Source organism: Pelophylax lessonae (genome assembly GCF_965119305.1).
Source record: "Pelophylax lessonae genome assembly, chromosome: 6".
NCBI classification, from domain to species: Eukaryota; Metazoa; Chordata; class Amphibia; order Anura; family Ranidae; genus Pelophylax; species Pelophylax lessonae.
In genome coordinates this window covers 148,292,455-148,306,065 of record NC_138773.1, presented here as the reverse complement: position 1 = coordinate 148,306,065, position 13,611 = coordinate 148,292,455, and the positions used below count along the sequence as shown (strand labels likewise).

Here is a 13,611-nt window from a genome sequence, read left to right as displayed (position 1 = left end):
TCTTTTCACTGTCCATTTACAGGCTGGGTGAATTCAGGATGGCCTGGGCCTTAGAAGTGGAATAAATGATGATGGCTAATACATTTTAGACCATTTAGCAGCAGTAAAAAAAAACTACTGCAGGGTAATCCTAGGGTTTGACAGTGAATAACACATCAAAAGCTGGTTTTCTTGTTTTATCTTTTACTGGGCTAAATTTTTTTAAATCTTATTTTCTCTGGAGCTCTGCTTTAACCGTTGCATTGTTGGTATGTTATAGTTATTTGGTGGTTGTTGTTTTTATGATATCGAAAAATCAGCTGCATGTGTCTGCAAATATCACAGTAACATAAATTTTGTTTATTTTAGATTCAACATTAGATACAACATATCCATCCTCCTCTCACATTACTTCGTCATTTTTTGTACCAGTTCCAGAGGATGAAAAAAATGAAAATCTTTCCCAGGAATGTTCAGAGAAAAAAGAACTACCAGAAAGAAATAACTATGAACATTCTGATGATGTGACTGAAAAAACCTCCTCAGGGCACAAATCCGTGGTAAGTTATTTATTTATTAATTTATTTTTTGTAGCTTACAGCCAAAGCAGTAATATCAATCGTCTCCTCTGCAGGAGTACAGGACATCTCCCCCTCCTTCTTTCTTTAACTCCAAATAACTTTGGGGCAATAGTAGCAGCATTGGAGATAATATTGACATAGCCCCAAATGGTCGGGGAGTGTTCTACTGGAATCATGGTTGCCTTATTCAACCTGGAAACCAGGAGATCCACCACCAGTAGAACAGTCCACTTCTTAAGGAGGGACTCTTTGAATAGGTACCTTCACTGCGATTCGCTTAGGGACCACAAAGAGACCTTTTGGATGTTCCCACTCTTTTGCGACAAATCTGTCAAAATAGGAAGGAAACCCATTTAGCGCTCTAGATGGTTTGAGTGTGCCAAAGGTAACCGGTGCATCCGCTGCAGCTTCAGCTGCTTCCTCCATTTTTAAAGTCTCACACACAGACCCAATCAGTGCATCCACCAGCACCTTTTCGTGCGTGGCTAAAGGAGTAGAGGAATTATCCTCACTATCTCAGGGAGCGAGGCCGCAGACCCCTCAGGGCGGGCACCGTCCGTGGCAGTGAGATCAGAATCTGAGAAGACAGATGGGGGGGGGGGGGGGGCTTTTTCTACCCCGCCGCCCAAAAGCTACCTCCACCTGGGACACAAAGGACTCCAGGACCGCCTTCAGTGCATCAATGGAAGGTTGGGACCCTGAGGGCCCTGCAAGGCTCTGAGAGGGGGTCAGGTGGGGAAATGTGCTCCAAGGACTCCATGAGGAAAAAGGGTACCCCACAAAAGTGCAAAAAAAAACCCCACTGCTGAGGGACACCCCCACCATGCCGGTAACACCACCCGGTCACCAGCCACAGAGAACCCCCCAATCCTGCAGCAGAGAGATGGAGAGGACACCACGACAGTCACTGGCAGTGCCAGGATCAAAGCACTCCACACGCAGCGTCCAGGAAGGGAAGAGGCCCAGGAGTCAGCACCAGGGGATAAGGAGCGACTCCCACAGCTAAAATGAATGCCCAGAAGGCTCCACAGTAATGGCTGCCATGCATTTTATTGCTGGACTAACACAAAATGGCTGCCCCGGCTACAAAAGCATGGCCGCCATCAAAACCTGGATTTTTGACTTACCGTAAAATACTTTTCTCTGAAGTTCATTGACAGACGCAGCTCCATATTCTTCTTAACCATTGAGTTATGCTGCCCCCTACAGGAGTAGGACACTAGGCAGGAAAACACTTTAACATGCCTGTGGGGCAGTCCCTGATGGCATACACCCACTCACTCTGCTATAGGATTCAGTTTTGTTGCAAGCAGTGTCAGAAGAAAAAAACCCCAAACCACTCAGAAATAGAGGGGCAGGTGCTGCGTCTGTCAATGAACTTCAGAGAAAATAATTTTACGGTAAGTCAAAAATCCAGTTTTCTCTAGTGTTGATTGACAGACGCAGCTCCATATTCTGGTGAGCTCCAGTTGTTTTGGTTGAGACCGTTTACCTTGTTGGCTATAGTTTAGCCTTGGGAATTTCTTTTTTGCTGTTCCCACCCCTCATGTTCAACACTGCTTTAGGACGTCCCAAAGGTTAAGAAGATCAGAAGCTGTGTCAGTCAATAGACGAAACAGAAAATGGGATTTTTGACTTTCCGTAAAATCCATTTCTCTGATGTTCATTGACGGACACAACACTCACCCCTCTGTGGAGATGTATTTCTTCTGACACTGCTTGTAACAAAACTGAGTAGCTATAGCAGAGAGAGGGAGTATATCCCCTGGGATTGCCCATAGGCGTAGCTAGACTTTTTTCTGCCTAGTGTCCTACTCCTGTAGGGGGCAGTATAACCCAATGATTAAGAAGATCAGGAGCTATGTCCATCAATGAACATCAAAGAAATAGATTTTACGGTAAGTCAAAAATCTAATTTCTCTTATGTCCTCTGACAGTCGCCGCCCGATGGTATTAGCCTTCACTAATGGGTAATGGCGCAGTCTGCAGGAGCAGGCTTGGCAGATAATGAATTATCAGGTTAATACAAAAAAATAAACTTTCTCTTACGTCCTCCGACAGTCGCCGCCCACTAATACAGTCTTCACTTATGGGGTATTGACATCATCTCCACAGGAGTTTCTAGGCATAAGACTTGTAAAATAACAATAAATCTACATAGTCACACCCATGGGGGCTGTCCTTCTAGTCCAATACCCCCCTGCAATAGCCATCCCAATTCAGTTTGTCTTCTGCCTAGCTTCAGGAGTGGATAGGCTTCCCTGTGCTGAGGCTACAGTCTGAGCCTTTTCTCTTTTTCTCTTACAATGCCACTGCGTTGGCGTACATCAATCACCAAGGGGGCACCAGGAGTGCCCGGGCGGCCCAGGAAGTGACCAGTATTCTGTCTTGGGCCGAGACTCATGTCCCGGCGATATCGGCGGTTCACATTCCGGGTGTGGAGAATTGGCAGGCCGACTATCTGAGCCGCCAGATCCTGGACCAGGGGGAATGGTCCCTACACCCGGAGGTGTTTCAGATGCTGTGTGCGAAGTGGGGATACCTGGATGTGGATCTATTCGCGTCTCGGGTAAACCACAAGGTGAAAAGGTTCGTGGCAAGAACGCGCGATCCTCTGGCAGACGCCTCGGATGCGCTGGTGGTGCCTTGGCGTCAGTATCGACTGATCTATGCCTTTCCTCCGATTCAATTGTTGTCCAGGTTCCTTCGCAGGTTGGCCTCGGAACAATCGCTGGTGATTCTGGTGGCGCCGGACTGGCCTCGCCGGTCCTGGTACGCGGACATGGTTCACCTGGCTGTGGAGCCTCCGTGGCGGCTGCCAATGCGAGAAGATCTGCTGTCTCAAGGACCAATCTTCCATCCTGCTTTACAGTCGTTGGTTTTAACGGCCTGGCTGTTGAGAACCAGGTCCTGAGAGACAGGGGTCTCTCCTCAGAGGTCATTCCTACTTTGATAAGGCTAGAAAAGCCTCCTCTGGTAAGATTTATTACCGTACGTGGAAAGCTTATTTTGCCTGGTGTGAGTCCAGGGGTTTCTCTCCTCGTTCCTACTTGGTGGCGAGAGTGTTGGCTTTCCTCCAGGCTGGTGTGGACCAGCGTCTTGCGTTGGCCACAATTAAGGGCCAGGTCTCTGCACTGGCTGTTCTTTTCCAGCGCCCTGTGGCGTCTCATTTCTCTAATTCGCACCTTTATGCAAGGTGTGCGTCACTTGGCCCCTCCTAGAAGGGAGCCCTTGCCTCCATGGGACTTGAACTTGGTTCTGTCGGTGTTGCAGCATTCCCCTTTTGAAAACATCAGGGAACTTTCGTTGCCCATGCTATCTAAGAAGGTTGCTTTCCTGGTAGCGATCACTTCTGCTCCCAGAGTGTCAGAGTTGGCGGCGTTGTCTTGCCGCTCCCCTTAACTGGTGGTTCATAGGGATAAGGTGGTCTTGCGACCTAATCCATCCTTTTTGCCCTAGGTGGTTTCAGCATTCCACCTGAATGAGGACATTGTTTTGCCTTCGCTTTGTACAAATCCTAAGCATCCAAAAGAGGTTGCCTTGCATTCCTTGGATGTTGTCCGGGCGATCAGGGTTTACCTGTCGTTGACTGAATCCTTTCGGAAATCGGATTCTCTTTGTCCTTCCTGAGGGACCTTGGAAGGGTATGGCTGCGTCTGCAGCAACCATTGCCAAATGGATTAGACAGACCATTGTACAGGCTTACTCGTTGCGGGAACGGGTTGCTCCCTTCCCTGTCAAGGCACACTCTACCAGGTCGGTGAGTACGTCCTGGGCCTATCGGCATCAGGCTTCGGTGGCCCAGGTGTGCAAGGCTGCGACTTGGTCCTCGGTGCACACTTTCTCAAAGTTCTACAAACTTGATGTTCTGGCATCAGCTGATGCATCCTTTGGCTGCAAAGTTCTCTGTGCGGCAGTTCCATAGGGAACCCTGGTTTTTGTACGGGTCCCTAGCTGTTGGGGTTGTTTTCCCCTTGGTTATTTGTTTTCCTGGGTTGTTGCACATGTTGAGCCCTTTTTTGTTACCCAGAAGGTTACCTTCTTGTACATGTAAGGTTCCTTTCTCTGATGTGGGTACTGCGTTGCTTTTCTGGCATGAGGGGTCCTTGCCCACCCCTCATGTCTACACTGATTTGGGACGTCACCGCCCCCCGCCCCTCTTTTTGGGGTCCTTTGTTATACACTTTCACTGCTTGCGACCAAACTGAATTGGGATGGCTATTGCAGGGGGGTATTGGACTAGAAGGACAGCCCCCATGGGTGTGACTATGTAGATTTATTGTTATTTTACAAGTCTTATGCCTAGAAACTCCTGTGGAGATGAAGTCAATACCCCATAAGTGAAGACTGTATGAGTGGGCGGCGACTGTCGGAGGACTCAGAGAAAGGAATTTTACGGTAAGATTTTACAAAAATTCAGTTTTTGTTCCTCGGCACGCCACTAGGGGCCATCCCACAGCCATTACCAGAAACCCAATCTGATATTACTGCAGTTTCATGCTGCCTAGAGTCAGGAGCAGAGCTTAGGTCTTCCCTGCTGAGACCTAGCGTCTTGGCTTTCTTATATTTTTTTCTGAATTTCAGTGTTTTTTCTTTCCACGCTAGATTTTTATTTTCTCTCACTATCACTAGTTAGTCAGGGATTCCTTTCCTGGAGGACTACAAGTGACTGCAGAGCTGGGCCTCGGACTGGGTATCATAGATCCTTATGGAGTCCCAGCCTGCCAACTAGCGTCGCAGGTTACTGGTACGCCCAGGCCTTGCAACGACCGTGCCCCTCCAGATGGGGACGAGCCGGCGGAGCTGCGCTTCGCAGAGGATGTCTCAACCCGGATCGCCCGCGTGTTGCCAGCGTCCTTCCATGGCTGACGGCACCCCCACTTAGGGTGGGAGGTCTCCCGTTTTTGAGCGGTGCCCGCTGCTAGACTGGTGAGTACTGAACCCCTTGTCCCTGGGGAGGTTTGGGGGAGTTGTGGGCCCACTCCTAGGGATAGCTTTCGGGTTCGACTGACCCCAGAAGTCTGGTCAGGCTTATACCTGCCTGGAGGAATTTCACGAGATTGTGAATGACCAGTGGCGGCATATTAAGCACATGTTGGTAGTGGAAGTATAAGACTCCGCGCTATAGGGTATATAATGGGTGTGTCAGTAGGTTGCAGCCTCCCAGAAAATAGCCAAGGCTATATAAAAACAAGGTGAAAAGTGTGGGAATGGCGCTGTCTACTAAAAGAATATGATGGTATCTAGACAGGATAGACTAAATGGGTGAGGAAAAATAGGAGTAATGTGTATAAGCACAGATACAAATATAACACAATGTAGAGGAATATAATATAAAGTGCAAATGCAGTGAATGATCAATATAATCAATGGTGAATTAAAGTGACCAAGTGTATAAGGTGCGTAGATAATAGACGTATATATCTCCAATAAATATACACAATGGAAATTAGGTAAAACGGGTAATCACAAACAATAAAAAATATATATGGAATCAAAGAATAATAAAGTGCCAATGACTGTGCTGGGTAAAGAAATAGTAGAAAAGAGAAATATATATATATGTGTGTGTATGTGTGATATTGTAAAACACACAAATATGTTATAATATGTGAATCAATATAAGTGAATAAATAATATTAATAATCAAATAAAGTGACTAAGTGACGTAAATAATACTAATAGTCCAATAAGGTGACTAAGTGACGTGTATAGTCCATTCAAGTGAAAAATAAGCGATTTGCTATCCTCTATCCTTTCGCGGAGGCGGTAGAAAAACGTTGGATGGTATTCGGCTGAATAAGTCCACCTTGATGCCAGTGGAGGATTCCCCGGTCTTCCGTCTATCCGCCGGATCCCGGGAGGAGGCACTCTCCCGTCACATTTTAATGGTGGCGGGTTCCCTGTTGAAACCTGTTTTTGCCTCTATGATGGCCTCTCAGGCGCTCACGTTATGGGGCAAGGGGCTTCGCAGCACCCTGGTGGCAGAGTCGGCTTCGCCGACTGTCCTTGCGATGGTTGATTAGCTCATCCAAACTGGGATGTATCTGTGCAACGCAGCTTTGGACAAAGCTCCCTTGGTCGCACGGTTGTCGGCGGTGGGGATCGCGATCCGCTGCATTATCTGGTTGAAGAGCTGGTCGGCTGACCACGCGTCCAAAAAGACGGTGTCTGAGATTCCCTATGAGGGGGGTCGTCCTTTTGGGGAAACTCTGGACGAGTTGATTAAGGGGCTCACAGGAGGTAAGTGTACTCTGTTGCCCCAGATCACCAAGGGTAAGTCCCCCCGCGCGTGGCGGGGACCCTCCTTCAAGACCCAACATACTTCCTTTCGTGCCTTCGGGACGCAAGAGAAGGGTAAACCCTTCCGACCCCCATGTGGCCAGAAGAAGCCATGGACAGGTAAGCCAAAAGCCGGACAGTCTGGCTCGGCGGCCCAGTCCACCTCTGCCTGAAGGGACGCCCTCACCCGTTGTCGGGGTGGGGGGACGTCTGCGTTGCTTTCAGGAACCCTGGTTGTCCGGCATTCAGGACAGGTGGGTTCAAGAACTGATTCGTTCTTCCCGTCCAATCTCCAGCTGTCTCCCGATCGTCTCAGAGATATCATGGGGGCAGTGCACGATCTGCTGGCCCAAGGAGTCATTGTACCCGTTCCCTCACTGGAACGTTTTTGCGTTTTCTACTCCAACCTATTCACAGTGCTCAGGAAAGAGGACAAGGTACGTCCGATTCTGGACTTAAAATCTCTGAACCGATGTGTGCGGGTGCAGAAGTTCAGGATGGAATCCATCCGGTCGGTGGTAGCATCGTTGAGACCAGGGGACTTCATGGCTTCAATAGACTTGAAGGATGCATATCTACACATCCCGATTTTCAAGGGTCATCAGAGATATCTCCGCTTTGCGTTGGCTGGGGAGCACTATCAGTTTGTGGCGTTGCCTTTCGGTCTCGCTTCGGCTCCCAGGGTCTTCACCAAGGTGTTGGCTACGGTTCTAGCTTTACCGCGTTTTACGGGGCATTGCTGTCCTCGGTTACCTAGATGACCTCTTGTTAAGGTCGAACACATGGGTGACCTTGTCGAGCGATCTGGCAGTGACGGTTCAAATACTCCAGGAATTCGGGTGGACCATCAATTTTCAGAAGTCAGCACTGACTTCCTCAAATCGTTTTCATTATCTGGGGATGGTCCTGGATTCTGCTCAATCTCTGGTCTGCCTTCCGGTGGACAAACTCAGGACTTTACGGGAAGAGATTAGGGCCCTCAGGCTCAGCGATCTCTCCTCTTTGCGGACCTGCATGCGATTTCTGGGCCTGATGGTCTCGGCCTTCAAAGCAGTTCCATTTGCTCAGTTTCATACCAGGACTCTTCAAGCAGAAATCCTGGACAGGTGGGACAGGACACCTCAGTTCTTGGAAAGGAGAATTTCCTTGAGTTGCCTGGTGAGGTCGGATCTCTTGTGATGGCTCCAGTCGCCATCTGTGACACACGGCCAGTCTTTCTGGCCTCTGTTGTGGACGATTCTCACCATAGATGCCAGCCTGTCGGGCTGGGGAGGAGTTCTGGGCCGAGATCATGTCTTGGGCCGAATCGCATGTATCGGCGATATCGGCTGTTCACATTCCGGGTGTGGAAAACTGGCAGGCAGACTATTTGAGTCGCCAGACCTTGGATCAGGGGGAATGGTCCCTGCATCCGGAGGTGTTTCACCTTCTGTGCGCCCGGTGGGGGACCCCGGACATACATCTGTTCGCATCCCGTCTCAACAAAAAGGTGGAAAGGTTTGTGGCCAGAACTCGCGATCCTCTGGCAGACGCGTTGGTGGGGCCTTGGCACCGCTACCGGCTGGTCTATGCCTTTCCTCCGATTCAACTGCTGTCCAGGTTCCTTCGCAGGGTGGCGTCGGAACTGTTGTCAGTAATTCTAGTGGCCCCGAACTGGCCTCGATGGTCCTGGTAAGCGGACATCGTCCAGATGGTCGTCGAACCTCCCTGGCGGCTTCCACTGCGAGACGATCTTCTGTCTCAGGGACCGATCTTCCATCCTGCTTTACAGTCACTGGCTTTAACGGCATGGCTGTTGAAAGCCAGGTCCTGAGGGATAGAGGCCTTCCACAGGCGGTCATCCCTACCTTGTTAAAGGCTCGCAATGCCGCTTCCAGGAAGATTTATCACCGCACCTGGAAAGCATATATCGCTTGGTGCGAGGAAAATGGGTCTTCTTCCTCGTTTATTTTTCAGCGACCGTTGGCGTCGCATTCTTTGATCCTGTTGTGCGTTTTGGTATAAAATTTGACTATTTTTAATTTATTACTAAAAGGCGATGTCTGAACTATCAATAGAATTATGACGCAGTGCCTCCAGCCGATTTCGGCAAATAATTTAATAACTAAGAAAGACCCAATCAATTTTGTTCAGACCTCCAATAATATACCACAACAATTTTCCTGAGCCCTTGGCGCTTACGGTGAATTCTTACCAATATATAAATATCTCCCAATTAAATTAATAAATATAATTTATTAAGATACGAGTATAATTATATATTTACATACAAAACTAAATTTACTGGTGATTAATATTCCACACACAATATCAAAAATACGTTGCACAGATACAATGTGATTAGAATTAAATTTTTTTTTTTTAAACCAAACACAGAATTAAATATAACCCGAGAAATAGTAAAATTAACTGTGAATTAAAATATTAAAAACAAAATGCCTGACCACTCTTAAGGCAGTTTCTCACTTTCCGCGGCCGTAGGAAAGAAAGGAACTTATCTTAAAGAGCCACACCCTATTATACCCAATACACTTAAATTCAGCCTTAACTCTAGACAAACACTTGAAATTCATAAAATCAATTGATTCAGTGAAAAAGAAAAATTAACATATAGAGTTGCTCTACCCAATGTAAATGACCATATATGTATAATTTCAGACAATGTCATACAATTCCTATTATCTTGGGAGTAAATGGGTTAAATTATTAAGTCTATCTCTCACCACTCCTTCCAAGGAAAATGTTCAAAGTAAAGTAGTTCGTCTCTCAGCAGGAGATCAGCTAATGGGCAGTGGTCAAAATGGCAGCAGTCTTTTCCTGTGTCCTTCCTTAGGCGGTTTTTTTTTTTTTTTTCAGAGTCCTTTGTTTTTCCAGGGGTCCTTATTTATATGATCAGAAACTATTGATTGAAATGACCACTCCCCAACCAATATTGACTGTCTCCTCAGTGGTGGTTTCCAGAAGTGGGCAGTGACTGGTCATTTGTCACCTGCCCATTGGTTAACAGTTAGTCGCATCATTGCAAATGGGATTGTCCTATAATGTGATGTGGGAGTTGCTATAAACCATATATTAATTATATTTTTGGGGATTTGGTGATTTCTGCTTTTTATAACATTTCAATATTTTGATCCAAGATTATGTTTTCTGCTGGTAGTGTCATTATTAATAGCTGTATTCATTTCCTGTAGGAATAATTCCATAATCCTTGTGTAATATTATTTTAAGTACAAGAGATTTATAGGGATATCTCATGCTAGTGTAGTTTATAGCATCATTGAACATTATTTGTGATTTGGTGGGTGAGCCATCTCTATTGATGAATTATTCTTGTGAAACATTATCCCCTACATATAACAACAAAATTCAATATATGGTGATAACTGGATACACACACATGCACATACATATACACACATATATTCACATACGCACATGTAGATATACCATACACATACACATGCATATACCTGCACACCTACACGTACATATATATATATATATATATATATATATATATATATATATATATAAACATATCTACATACACAGATGCACACATACTAGTCACTATTTTGTTGAAGAGGCTTATGTATTCAGCTGAGTCAATACTATTGCGTCTCAGGAAGAGTTAGTTTTCACCCTAGAACAATGGGGACCGTCTTATTGCTTTGTTTCTTCTGTTGATTAAGTTTCTTCTTCAAACTTTAAGCTCCAGCTGTTATCACATCTCTTTGTATAAAACCTTGAAAATGGGGACGTTTTTGTATGGCCAATTGTCTCTGACTAATTACACAAACCTGTCTTAATTTGCACTGTTGAAGGTTTGGTCAATACTATTGTGTGTGTGTGTGTGTGTGCCAGTTTTTTTTTTCTTACAGAGGTTGATGTGTCAGGCTGAGGTCACTGTAAGTGTCGCAAATATATTTCATCATTTAAAATTTTCATATATCGATAACCTGACATATCCCCCTTTTTGATTGACATGTATGTCAGCATCATACAGGGAAATCAACTGGTAGGCAGGTTATGGATCATTATGGTACACTCCACTGACGAGTCTGTATTGCTTTCGAGTGTAGGGCGTACTATTCCTTGATTTCAGGGGATATGCTGAGGTTTAAAACATTTTTCGGTGTAGGTCCTTGGATCCACACTTATGCAAACTTTTTGGGTGATGATTCGTTTGTCAGTCAAGATGAATCCGGGTGTTCCTTGGACAAGTATTCCCGATGAAGGTCCTGGTTGGGCGATGAGGCCGGCCTGGCCTGGTAGACATATCCACAGCAGGATACCCAGGATGCTCCACATAGCAGGACTCCAGGACATTCTTGCGGGTAGGTCTCTCCTTCGGGATGTCTGGTCCTCCTTCCTTGAATGATCGCTGGCAGACAGGTTTCTGGTTGGACACATCAGATCATCATCAGGGCTTCCTGCTAGGGTCTGGTCGCAAGCACTTCCGATCACCCGTTTGGCTGTCATCTGGGGCATCATTATATACACTATAGTAGGTAAATAAACAGTTTTAGTATCATATACATATATATATAAAAATAGCCCTGTAAAGCAAAATGTGGATTCACCCTAATTTTATTCTGCCCTTATGATCTTTCCATAATCCAAGAGGAGTGCGTAGTTCAGTCTCCCAACAGCTGTAATTGTGATTTGGGATGGCAAGCACGCAATTGATTTATATGCACCCATCTCTCACTGATTTCACCATTCCGAGGGATGTGTAATTTATATGCTACGGGGGAAATCTTATCAGCTATGTTAAACGGACCTTTCCAAGATGGAAGGAATTTCCGTTCCTTGACCTGGTCTCTCGCAAAATTGTATAGGTAGACTTTGTCCCCAATCTCGTACTCCTTCTTGGTGGTTTTAAGGTCATAGTAGGTCTTAGCGCCAACTTTTCAATGTTTCGCTGGGCAAAAGCATACTGTAAATGTTTTCGCAGATCCTCTATGTATTGGTGTGTTGTGGTAGCATTGACCAAATTGTGATCTGTAGTGCGGTACAATAAGTGCTGGGGCAATACCATCTGCCTTCCGGTCATGAGTTCGAAAGGGGACATTTTTGTGACCGTACTCGGAGTTGCCCTTAAGGCCATCAAGACTAGGGGAAGTTTGACATCCCAGTCTTTGCCTGTCTCCTTAACAAATTTCTTTAGGATGTTGACAATTGTCTGATTGTACCGTTCTACTCCACCACTAGAGGAGGGCCGATATGCGATATGCAATTTCCTTTTCACGCCCAATATTTTCCACAGTTTGGTCATCACTTCACTAGTGAAATGTGAACCCCTATCAGATTCTATCCTCTGGGGTAGACCAAAACGTGAAAAAATGTGATTAATTAATAAGGCAGCGCATGTATCAGAGCTACTGTTTGGCGCTGGAATACATTCAACATACTTGGTAAATAAACATGTAACGGTTAACATATACCGATTCCCTCGTGAAGATTTAGTGACAGGTCCAATGAAGTCCATTTGAAGGTCTGACCAAGGCATACAGATCCCCCTTTTCTGAAGGGGGGCCCGATGGGTTGGTGAAGCCGGTTGAAATTGGGGACATATTAAACAGCCTTGGCAGTATGCCTTCACATCACGCAGCATATGAGGCCAGTAGGCATAATCCCGAAGGATCTCATAGGTGATCTTCTCTCCACGATGCCCGGAAGTGGGAGCGTCATGGGCGTGTTGCAACATTAACCCTCTAAATTTAAGTGGAACTACCCATTGTTGGATACCCCCTTTTGATGTGCGTATCAACAATCCCTGATGCAATGCAAACTGGGATTTGGACTTCATTAAAATGCGTAAATCCTCTTTACCGGTACCATCCCCTTGGCTAATGGGATTTTGGTCAGAATTTTCTAGGTGTCTATAAAATAAGCCAATTATTGGGTCTTCTTTTTGAGCTGTAATTAAATCTTCACTGGGGGCATCATGACTCCATTGTAACACATTTGCATCTTTGCTCACCCTGGCCTGTTGTCTAGTTACAGCTTCTAACTGTACTGCCCCCAAAAATGTATCAATATCTAGTGATTCACCTGTTATGGCCCCTTCTTTGGCCGGGGAATCAGCCAGATCATTACCTTCCTTCTCGGCACCTAGGACTTTAGAGTGGCCCTTGGTCTTCTTAAAATACAAGGTGATGTCATTTTCCCTTACCAGCTGGTCTATTTGGTAAAATAACCTACCATGTTTAACGGGTTTCTGGTTGCTTTTTAGCATGTGGTTCCTTTTCCACCTAGGAATATATTCAACAAAACTGTTCCTAACATAATTGGAATCGGTGATGATGGAAAATTCTTTTAGGTTATATTCTATGGCCATCTCGACAGCTTTTAGAATGGCAGCGAGTTCAGCAACTTGGCTGCTTTTGGATCCAAGCTTGTATCCCACAGAGGTTGGGGCTACACCTTGGGTCCATACAATCCCGATACCTGCCACTAGTTGGAGCTGTTCTCCATCCTTATGATGATAGGCGCAACCATCTACATATACACACGGCAACCGTTTACAGTACTCTTCATCATAAACTTTATAGGGAGACAACAGTTGTTCTTCCAAAAAGTCAGCGTCCGGGTCTCCCTTACTGGGATTGGTGGCTGAACAGTCATGGAGCTCAGCAAGGTCCTGGGCTACTGGACTTTTCTTGTTCTGTTTATAACGAACTTCCAGAGGCCATACTTGCAAGGACAAAGTCCAAGCAGTGATGCGGCTATTAGACACATTTCCATCCCTGATACATTCACTTTG

At 45.9% G+C, this 13,611-nt stretch overlaps 2 protein-coding genes across 4 annotated transcripts in view; one reads left to right on the top strand and one right to left on the bottom strand.

Moving 5' to 3' along the window:
• The window catches only part of EMP2 (epithelial membrane protein 2), a 594,685-nt gene that overhangs the window by 329,325 nt on the left and 251,749 nt on the right, over nucleotides 1-13,611 (bottom strand). The window lies entirely within an intron of this gene.
• ATF7IP2 (activating transcription factor 7 interacting protein 2) overlaps nucleotides 1-13,611 on the top strand; it is a 564,057-nt gene that overhangs the window by 523,211 nt on the left and 27,235 nt on the right. For both annotated transcript variants that reach the window (XM_082260703.1, XM_082260702.1), the window contains one exon: nucleotides 349-539. In XM_082260703.1, the coding sequence (XP_082116829.1) occupies nucleotides 349-539 (191 nt within the window). The remainder of the gene's footprint in view (nucleotides 1-348; nucleotides 540-13,611) is intronic.